At 41.7% G+C, this 10,506-nt stretch overlaps 1 protein-coding gene across 2 annotated transcripts; it reads right to left on the reverse strand.

Moving 5' to 3' along the window:
• Positions 1-518: 518 nt before the first annotated feature.
• Positions 519-9,804, reverse strand: DMRT2 (doublesex and mab-3 related transcription factor 2). Of its 2 annotated transcripts, XM_087957773.1 has the most exons (5): positions 9,498-9,685; positions 5,839-6,364; positions 4,004-4,106; positions 2,537-2,611; positions 757-1,988 (listed from the first exon to the last, which is right to left on the reverse strand). In XM_087957773.1, the coding sequence occupies exons 1-5, from the start codon at positions 9,542-9,544 to the stop codon at positions 943-945; spliced, it is 1,797 nt and encodes a 598-aa protein (XP_087813899.1). In that variant the 5' UTR covers positions 9,545-9,685; the 3' UTR covers positions 757-942. The 2 variants fall into 2 exon arrangements, with proteins under 2 accessions (XP_026531417.1, XP_087813899.1); XM_026675632.2 differs by lacking the exon at positions 2,537-2,611 and having other exon boundaries at positions 519-1,988; positions 9,498-9,804.
• Between the last annotated feature and the right edge of the window lie 702 nt (positions 9,805-10,506).

Here is a 10,506-nt window from a genome sequence, read left to right on the forward strand (position 1 = left end):
ATCTATCAAATTAAGCAGTTCCCTATATTCTTAAGAGACATTTTGAGATAGAGGGAACCAGCAGGAAGAGGTGTACAATTTTGTGGTAGGTCTCCTTTTACATGTGGTAAAAGCTTGGGTGAGATGTTCTGTACATTGGAATACTACAGGACAAATTCAAACATCTCTCCTCGTCATGGGCATTGGTGAGTATTCCAGGAAAATACCAAATGCTTTACATTTTGCATGTAAATATTAGAAAGTCATGGGTAACCATATTGCAAGAAGAAATATGCATACAACCTGGAACAATTAAATCATATGGCCAAGTCTTGAATCATTTGGGGCCTTACATCTAAATCTGAATGATCCTGGGTCCATTTCTTTCCTGGACTCAATTTGCTGATTATAAATCAAAAGTATTATTCTGCATTCATGTCATTGCAACAGAGATTAAATGAAGAGATTCAACAACTGGGCCAGATTTTGCATACGTGTGTATGCATTCAGAACTTTTAAAATCCTCACAGAATGCACTATTTTAATTTGCAAAACATTTAAATATTTTATTTTCATATAAAAACATGCATACTATGTACATTTTAATAACATCCTTTACATCTGAAATTCTTTTTTCCAAAATTATGGTGGCAAAAGGCAGTGGCCATGCGTTTGTCAGACAGCATATCAATAATTGTTAATGTTTTAGAATAGTCAATTTCCCAAAAAGGTCAACTCAGCCAGTCTGAAAACAACCAATATTAGTGCTGTGTTGTAGTTCAAAACCTGTTTATTGGAAATAAATTTTTAACAAAATTTGAAGAACGTCTTTCAAGTGTATGGTGGATGAAGTGCCTAGCAGAAGAATTCTCTAATGAATTCAAAAGGACTTACTTCTTGGCACAGATGGTTAAGTTCAATTCTAAGTGCCAATAGATTTGTTTGGAAGATCACATTGTCAGCCTACTGAGAAACATTGGTGACCATGGAAGATGGTCGCTTAAGAATTGATTCAACAGAAAATGGTAATGGCTCATTTGTTGATAATTTTGTTACAACTTGTTTAGTCTCCAGAAGGTCTTTTGCATATCTGTCAATGCTGAATTTGTACTTTTCTCTGAAGGTACTCTCTCTATATTTCTTGGATGCTTCATCAAAAGTGGTTTTTAACTCTGATCCCGATTTGCTATGAAGCGTCTGCTGGAATAATGAGTGGAATGGGCTATATTTGGATGAGGGTGGCAGTACCAGATGCTGCTTGTTGCTTTCTTTGTTGATCTTGTTGAGAGGCGGGTCCTGATGAACTGTAGGATCCTTGCCAGAGATCTGTGAAAAGGTCCTCTTAGGAGATGAAAATGCTGACCTCTCATGGGCCTCTCGAGAGATGTTTTGCAGTTCATTTTGAGGTGTCTCAAGTTCCTGAACATGAGGATGGTGCAACGTGTTCTCATTTTTTGACAATGTGACGTCTTGTTCAGAGGTGGGAAAATCCTGGCCATGTGAAGCTTTATTGTCCCAAACTACTCCAGGTTTGAGAGACTGGACTGTGGTAGCGTTTAGAAGGCATTGCTGATAGAGAAGGGCATCATTGAGAGGGCCACATTTGGGCCACACCAAAAACCTGGAGGGTAAAGGATATTGCCTGTAGGTGGTGGCAACACTCAAATTTGATGAGATCAGTTCCATGTTCCCTGAGCCTGAATACTGCATAGTCAGATCTAAACAGGTAGGCAGAAAACCACAAAACTCCTTACTGGAAGCTTCAAGTTGATGAGGGTTAAAACTTTTATAAGAATTGTACTCGGGCCCATGTACCATGCGGTTTGGCAGGAAAAAGGCAGCAGCCTGGGTGGCTTCCATCATTTCTCGTTCCTTATATTCCCGTTCAAGCATTATGTTCTCAAGTTCTTTGTCAGCAAAAGCCCGTCTTTTTCTCATTCTGTCGCTAACAGGAGGTGGCAAGGACGAATTCCCTCCAAGGTAAGGTTCTGCTGGAATGGGACGATAACCTTGGAGGGAGAAAATAATTGTTTTAGTAACTAAAAAAAGTGTAAAAAGCGCAAAATGATAAGAGAGTTAATGTACTGTAAAAGAACATGGTCTCTCCCTGCATGATCACTGATGACCTTGAAGATAATGTTTTTGAGTATGGCACTTTGGTGCATACACAGTGCTTTCTTACCCTCAATAGGTAACTTCAGAGTTTATTTAAATCTGAGGAACAAGGACCTGAATGAGTTTCCCCCTTTATCCTGCCTCCCGGTTGACACTTAAAGCAAAACTTGCTAATTACCAGCCAAGATTTATTATCAACCTTTGCATCAGATGTTTAGACATCTATTTATAGATGTACAAGTTGTCCTTTTGATAAGATGTAAAAGAAGTGCAAGGAACATAGTGCTTTTTGCCTCCAACTAATTACTTTCGCCATATCCAAAGTCACACTGAGCCATCACAGTAATAATTAGCCTGTAAATCAGTTTTCATACCCCCATGTTACTACATTAATGTTTCTTTATTATGACACTTATAATATGATTTTGAAATATCTCTATACCTACAACTGGTGCATTTCTATTCTCTAAAGGTGAAGCACTATGTACACAGAGGTAAAGATAAAATCCAAGGAGTACTAGGAGAAAAGAGAAAGAAAGTTAAGACAAATCAGAAAAGATAGCACGAAGCATAAGAATGTTTCTACTCCTACAAGGAAAGTATCTTTGCAAGAATGTAAAAACTGAACCAAAAGAAAAAGAAGAAATATAAAGAAATCATTTTGTATAGTTAGATGACAGTCCTATTTCATTTAGCTGGAAATAGAGCTGGAAATAAAGCTTAAATAAAGTCAATGGATTTTACTCCCCAAAAGTATGCACTTTGCAGCTCTGATTTATGGTCCTCATTACACATACTCCAAATAAATGTATCAACCACAGCCACCATTCAAAAGAACATAGGATTCAAACTGCATATAAAAATAGCATTTGCAGGGGAGAGTTTCATGTTATACACACATTTTTACAGGGCCATTAAGCATAATTGCACAAAACCATAAATAATTTAATGGGATTTTCACCCAAATAAAACATTTATATATGGTATATAGCTGCAGTGCAAGATGTCAGAAATTTGAATAGAAATGGATTGTTTCTATTACTAATGGATTGTTTCTATTACTAATTACTAAATTACTAATTTTCTCAACACTACAGAAATTGGTTCAGAAACTTTAGGCTTATTAAATCTGTATCAAATGCTAAAGATAAAAAAATAATAGGATTATCGTACTTGGGAAGCAAAAGAACTCCACTATTAATGCTTTCAAAAAGGTAATACTATTCAATTAAAATTAACGATTTTAATATATAGTTTTCCTAAGTTACAAACATATCTATGGTTTTGACAGAGAAATACTAATTTAACTCCTCAAAATGTCACTTTATGTTTTTAATCAACAATTATATGAATACAAGTTGGGGCAATATGAAAAGTAAGTTCAATTTGCAGGAAATTAACTGATTGAGATCTGTTTGGAATTAAAAAGAAGTTATCCACTGCAACTACTCTATACTTTCTTTTCCTAATTTAACCTGACTATTCCCTTTAAGGGATGGAAAAGTATTTCCATATGATATTAGCTATTTTTTGAAATCCTCCAATAATATGTAGACTCTGTATTTTTTTGCATAATCTAATCTAGCCCTTATCATAGTTGCCAGAAATTATAATTCAGTTACTGGCTATAACACTGTCATCAATTCATTTCTAAGAAAGCATTTTCCTATTTTTTTATGACAGAATTAAAGTACACAAATCACAATCTAATTAAGAAGATTTTGTTCAAAGGCTATTGAGATTTGTAGTGGAACACAGTCCATGAGTGTTTACAGTTGTTTCTCTAATTTTCTTAGTCTTTTTATTACCAAACTGACAGAGGTAAGATGTATATATATTAACACACCAAACAAAAATAATTCCTAAGATATATAAAGACAGGCAACTTCAAAGTGTTGAAAATTATTACCTTCTAAAATGCTTTTAGCCAGCAAACTAGGCGTCCGAACATGTCTCTGGTACACTGTTCTGCGCTCAAAATTAGCCTGTTTCCCTGTATGTCCCTTCTTATCCTAGTAGAGAAACATGGAGGAGAAAAAGAAGTCAGAGAAACTTCATAAATTATGTATATTCTATTTCCAGCAGCATCAATTTCTGAGATTGCAGTTTTGAAAAGAAAGAAAAAACAGTACTCTTCATACTCCCTGAATAAAGAGACTGGGGTTTCACCATATTTTTAAATCAATTTAGCAGCTGCATTTATCTCTTTGTAAGTTAGTGCCTTATATTTGGCCATTTGACTATAGTTCAATGTATTGTGCAAACTCAGAAAACGGGTTAATTAATCAAGTTAAACATATTCGCATTTTAATGGAATTCCTTCTACTTCAGGAATCTTCCTTTGACTCTAAATACATTTGGAATTTAACTTCTAAACAATTGGCTCAAAGGTTTAAACAAGTTATACTGTATAGTTTTATTCCAAGCTCCCAAATACAGACAGCAGCCAATACCAAAGGAGACATATGCTTAATTCTTTCAATTAAATCAAATATATTAAATACCTTTAACTTTGGCTAGAATATGCAAAATGCATTTATATTTTGCTTAGGAATGATCACAGAAGAAATTGTCAAAATGCATACCATACCATACTATGGGTTGAAAAAATTAAAAATGCCAAAATGCATACTATGCGGTTGAAAAAGTAAAATGCATTTTCTAACTACTTGTTTGAAAGAAAAATCTTAAGCACGTGATACAGTCCCTTAAATACTCCATGACAGACATGATCCTTTAACAAAAACTCTTGATCCAATTTAAAATCGATTTTATATCCAGTTGAACCTATATGTGTTTTCTTTTTAAACTTTAGCTTCTGATATCTTAGGAGTCTTAATTCTGAGGAAATAATAGAAAGAAAAGGACTGTCTGGAGAAATGTCAATTTGGGTATATTTGTTACAGTCTGGATTCAATTTATTCCCCTAGCAAATTGAAGACCTTACATTCAGTGCTTTCAGGAAGCCGGGAAAAAAGAAGTAAATCGGAAGAGAGGTTGCAACTAAAGCTGAGAAGAAATTCCAATGGAATTTGGAACCTGCTCTTCCACAAAAATCCAAATTAAAATACTTGGATCGAAGCTAAATCAAGTCTCCCAAAACCGTTAGATTAGGCCAACTAACAGCAGTGGCACCTCGAAGCCAGTTTTAAATCCAAGCAGTCAGTCAGGGCCTTTCAGAGGATAACTGCCCATCAAAATAAATTTGTTTTATTATAATTAATTTTTTATTATTCTATTATGTTTCCTTTTGGAAGCGAAATTATTACTAAAATTACTAAAATCGCTCTGGCCCCGTCCCAACGCAGCTCCCCGCACCCTCCTGGAGCGGCGCCTCAGAGAGTCGTCGGGGGGGCTCCGCTCCTGCCCCTCCAACAAAAAAGGAAGCCGGATCGACTCCGCGGCCGCCCCCGGGCCCACCAACGCCTTTTCCTCGGAAGATCAGCTCCTCCTGCCTCAAGGCCGGCCAACGCCTGCGGACACCTGAGGACCCGCGGACGGGCAACGAGGAAAACCTCCGAGCACAAGTCGCTTTCAGGGGCGAGCGTAGCATGCGCGGGCCCCTTAAGGAAACGCTCCGCCTCCCGGGCCGGGTTCTCTTTCCGCGGAGGGAAAACAAGGCAGGAGAGGATGGGGATAACGGAGGAGTCTCGACCGGAGGGCGGAGGACGGAATCATCCACCCGGGGGGGCCAACAAGAGCCTGCCGCCCAGGGACGGGAGGACGGGCGAGACCGGCCCTTACCTCGGTGGCCTGCTGCCTGCGAAGCGCCACCTGGGCGGCCATGACGCGCTGCCGCTCCACCACCAGCAGGCAGTTGGCACACTGGCAGTCCCGCCAGCGGCAGAAGCGCTTGTGGCCTTTCAGGCAGGACACCACGCCGTGGTTGCGGCATCGCGCGCATTTGGGCGTGCGGCTAAGCTTGCGGACTGGCTGCTCCCCGCCGCCTACGCCTCCTTCCTCCGCCGCCGGCGACGGCGAGACAAGCTGCGGCTGAGGCAACCCAGGAAGCCGGAGAAGGTCGCCCGCTGCCCCGGCTTCGTCTTCGTCTTCTTCGCCCTCCTCGTCGTCGTCGTCGCCCTGGTTGTCGTCTTCCTCGTCATCGTCTCCGGCGGCCTGTAGCGAAGGCGCGCGTGGCGCAGGCGGCGGCCGCTCGGGCTCTTCCAGGCTCTCCACGTCGATCTCCCAGGCGTCGGCGGCGGAGCCCACCTGCTGCCCCTCAGCCATGGCTCGCGCCCCGCGGCTCCCGCCTTCTCCTCCAGCTCGCTTCCTGCACGAGAGAGAAAGAGAGAGAGGGGAGAAAAGAGGCGCGGCGCCCTTGGACCAGAGTCGCGACCTGGCCCGGCTGCCCCTCCGGCTCTTTTCCAGCGGCAGCTTTTCCCCCGCCAGATGGACGAGGTTGCTTTACCGAGACCCGTCGGGGCTGGGGGTGGGGTGGAAATCGGCAAGGGCCGCTGCTGAATTAAGTATCCACAGAAGGGGGGGGTGTATAATCCACTCCAGTTCTCGGGGACTTAACCCGGAGGGTTTCCTGGGGGGGAAAGGCCGAGGGTGGATGTGGGGTGGGGGAGAGAAGAGACGGGAGGGGTCTTCCTTGGCTTTCCTATCATGCGTGGGCAAATTGTACCCACACCGCGAAGATGGGTGTATACATGTGGGTACAGTGTATGTATAATTTTGTATTTATTTTGTCATGTTTATGTAGTGTATATTGGAGATGGTGACCCTTTGAGAGCTGTATGCAACAAAATTTCATTTTTATGTACATTCCAAGTGACAATAAAGTTATTATGTTCTATGTGATTTCGATTCCTTCGCGCAGCCGCCCCCCAGTCTAAGGCCCTAATGCCTCAGAGACTTCACAAATGAAAATGTGACGCGTCTCCCCGATTAAAAAAAACAGGGGAAGAGGGGGATGCCTTGGATTTGCAACACCTACCATCCCAAATTAGCACAGCGATGGGAATTGTAGTCAGATACATTCAGAAAGTAGCGGGGTTTGGAAAAGATGGCAATTCTCTTAAGAAAGGCTTCCCTGCATATGTGATGCCTTCTGCCCTGCTCACCTCTACCCTTATTGCCCAGGAAAGTTTGGTGCGCCTTCAAGGAGCAAGGCCAGATGAAACTCAGGGGAAGGAAAAACAATCACAATTGGGTTTACCTGACTTTTTTTAAAGAGGTGCTCCCTTTTATTTTTACAATGATCTAGTTCATAGGGCACTGTTTGATAAATAGGGTTTAGTCACAAAGCATGTTAAAAAACCTCGTTATAGCTTCCATGTGGTATGCAACACCCGCCCACCATTGCACTCTTTTTCTCTATCTCTGTGGTAATAAAGAAGCTTCATAGAATGTGAGTCAACAAGGTGTGTTCTACTCTGCTGTCAAATAGAGGGAAAGAAGATGATGCACAATTTTAAGATAAAACCAGAGCTGTCTCTATTAACCAGAAAGATTGTGGCCAGATTCATGTCTATGAACTCAAGAGAGTTTAGACTAGAGCCTTGCTGTCTCCCCCTTGTGAAAAAGGTCAGCATTGGTCTTCATTCACACATCTTTAAGTTGTGTATTTGTTTTCCATTTAGTTTGACATGTGAATGCACCTACTGTACTTTAATGTTATGCAGGAATATGCGTGGAGCCTTATAAAGTGGCTTTGTCAGTGAATTAAACACAACAGTCATTTTCATACAAACATTCAACAGAAAGTAAAACCAAATAAATGATTTAGTAAGATGTGTAAATTCAGGCCAGCACTATACCAAGGCATTTCCTAAGTCTATCCAAGAACACTTTTAACAACTGAGATATATCTATATCAATATGAAAACAATAGAAAGTTGGTCTTCATTGCAGGTTTTTCAGCACATTTATAGGAAGATACTATAAATTGCCATAGATTAAGAAATGTCAAAAACCCAACATGCAAGCAGCAGGGATTGGGGACTGTCCATCAAGCCATGATTGCAGAATATTCTGTAATCTGCATCTAGAAATTCAGAATTTGCATGGCTTTGGGAAATTTAATTCTTTTTAAATTATTCACTTAAAGAGACAATTCTGACATGCTAGGATCTTTTACATATTCTCTTTGTTTTCATTGCATCTCTCATATTTTAAAAAATCGTCTTTGGATGTAATTTTCACAGGCCCTGCACCTAGAGAAAGGTATCCCCTTCCTTTAAAATGCACTTCAGAAAAATAGCAAATACTAAGCTGTCTGTTTAAACCTCCAATCCTAGACATGTCTTGCTTATCCAGAAATATAATTTTCTGGAAATATAACCCCATAGTTTCCCTTCATACAAGTACAAATGAAATAAATAAAACCTGATAAATTTAACTAGAAGTGTGTGTAAATATCACAATGGTTTGTTGGCTGGTTCTCACCACACACTAAATCAAATGCATACAAGCTACATTATGGCTTTGGGGAATCTGAGTCTAACCAACACATCCTTGATTTGTTGGCTGGTGAATTACTTTGGCATCTAACCTTATTTGTACTCTAGTGTATATCAATATAGAACGATGAATTATAAAGGAGAATGGATTTAGCCAAAGACATAATTCATCTTTATTTCTTAGACTACATGTGAATGTAAACTAAACCCAATACATTCCTCAGAGCAAAAGTACTTTAGCCAGAGTATTATATCAGGAGCATGTTTGCTTCACTGTTTGCTTTCAACCACTGAAAGCTTTTTGGTGTCATTTTCAAGTCTAAAAATCAATTGACACACACCCTGCTTCTCTCTTCAAAAGATTGCTTGGGTCACTGAATGCAGCACAGGGGGTCTTAGGATGTTCTATGGAAGTGGACATTCAATTTGTTTGCATGGAAAATAGACACATGTCGCTAGAAAACACCTTTTGTGCCTTGCTGTTGGGACCAGGCTTGACAAGAGTTGTAATCCAACTGGTCAAGCTGGCTGAATGTCATTGCACGGCCTTATCTGCCTTCTAAGGATCTTCCACGTTTGCAAAACCGCTGCATTTCATTGAGAATAAGTGCCCTGCATTAAGTGCGGCCTTAATGCTAAAAAATAAAGTTAAACTTCGATTCTGGGCAATCAAATGCTGATAATAGTCCCGTCCCGTCCTGTCCCCCGCCCTCCCCGGTGTTTTAATGCTGGCCCTAAATACAAGCGATTAGAATTCACCGGCATTCTCTTTTAGCGGACTCTGGGTTTCTTCCGCTGCTCCCGCAATATCTGCAGAGGCGCGACCCAGGAAAGAGGGCAAAAGTAGAGGAGACCGCTAAGGGCTCCCCACAAGGGGCCCATCCAAGACAGGTCAAATGAGAGGGGTTCTCGGGGGAAAGGGGACCCTCCTCCCCGGTTCCTGCTTCGCGTAACCTTCCCCCGGGCTCCCCAGGCCCCGATCTCTCCAGAGTTACTCACCACAACCAAGCGTCCGAGGGGGCTGCAGAGGCGCGCAATAATGGCATTCGGTCCCGGCCGTTCCCCGGACCTGGCGAAGGCGGGAGCGGGCCGAGAGACCGCTAGAGGCGAAGTGGCTTCAGCCCGCCCAAAACCTCGCCCCGTCTCCAGCCACCTCTGAGCCGTGGATCGGGGCGATTCCTCTCGAAGCAGCCCCCCAACCCGGCAGATGCAGGAGCTCAGAGCGCGTAGCAGAAGAAAGCAAAGCTCGCCAGTGGCGGCAGCCACAAAACGCCTGCCCGTTTCTAAGACTCTGGACGTCCCTCCCTATATGGTCGGTCCCAGGACGCGAACACCCGCCCGATCGACCCACCAATTGGTGAGTGGTCCGGCCCCAAGGCCCGCCGATTGGCTGCGGGAGGATTCCAGTTGTCCCCACCTCTTCCACGCTCCGCCCCTTCGGAGGTTCTTACCAGCGGCTCGGCAGCTGTTTTTTTTTTTTTTTTTTTTTTCCCCTTTCAACTCCTCTTGGCGAGATCACCTTTTATTTACCAGTCTCCGCAGCAAAATGAGTTATGTCTAAAAGGCTCTGTTGGTAACCCAAGACTGAAAAAGAAAGTTGCCAACAGCTACGGAAAGCAGAACTGCGGGGATAAATATAATTGCAGAGTAAAAAAAAAAAAAGAGCAAAATACATCTTTCCTAACATAAATCCCCCCTAGCGGTTCTATATTCCCCGAAAATCGGTTCTGATATCACCGAGGGATCTAAAGAGGATTCTTTAACATTTGTGATTATTCTGCGATTATAAAATTCAGAAATAATAAGATTATATTCAGTATCTTACTGCAGCAAATCCATTTATTTTCCTTTTGTAAAAAAAAGATGCTCTTGGATATACTTAAATCTCACTAAACCTAATTCTTATTAAACTATCCTTACTTTCCATCGTCCTTAAATTATTAGCCGCAACTGAAATATCCTTCACCGTTTAAGTGCAAATAACAGAAATTGTATTTCCGCTAAAACT

The sequence above is a fragment of the Notechis scutatus genome, chromosome 2 (assembly GCF_049901735.1).
Source record: "Notechis scutatus isolate UNSWTSFEM ecotype Mainland chromosome 2, rNotScu1.2, whole genome shotgun sequence".
Taxonomy (NCBI): domain Eukaryota; kingdom Metazoa; phylum Chordata; class Lepidosauria; order Squamata; family Elapidae; genus Notechis; species Notechis scutatus.

Excerpts from the sequence above, each read along its gene's own strand:
- DMRT2 (XM_087957773.1), bottom strand. The coding sequence starts at position 9,544 with ATGCCATTATTGCGCGCCTCTGCAGCCCCCTCGGACGCTTGGTTGTG. Across the intron at positions 6,365-9,497 it reads CCCTCGGACGCTTGGTTGTG|GAAGCGAGCTGGAGGAGAAG; the intron begins GTGAGTAACTCT and ends TCTCTCGTGCAG. Across the intron at positions 4,107-5,838 it reads GCAGGCAGCAGGCCACCGAG|GATAAGAAGGGACATACAGG; the intron begins GTAAGGGCCGGT and ends TTTCTCTACTAG.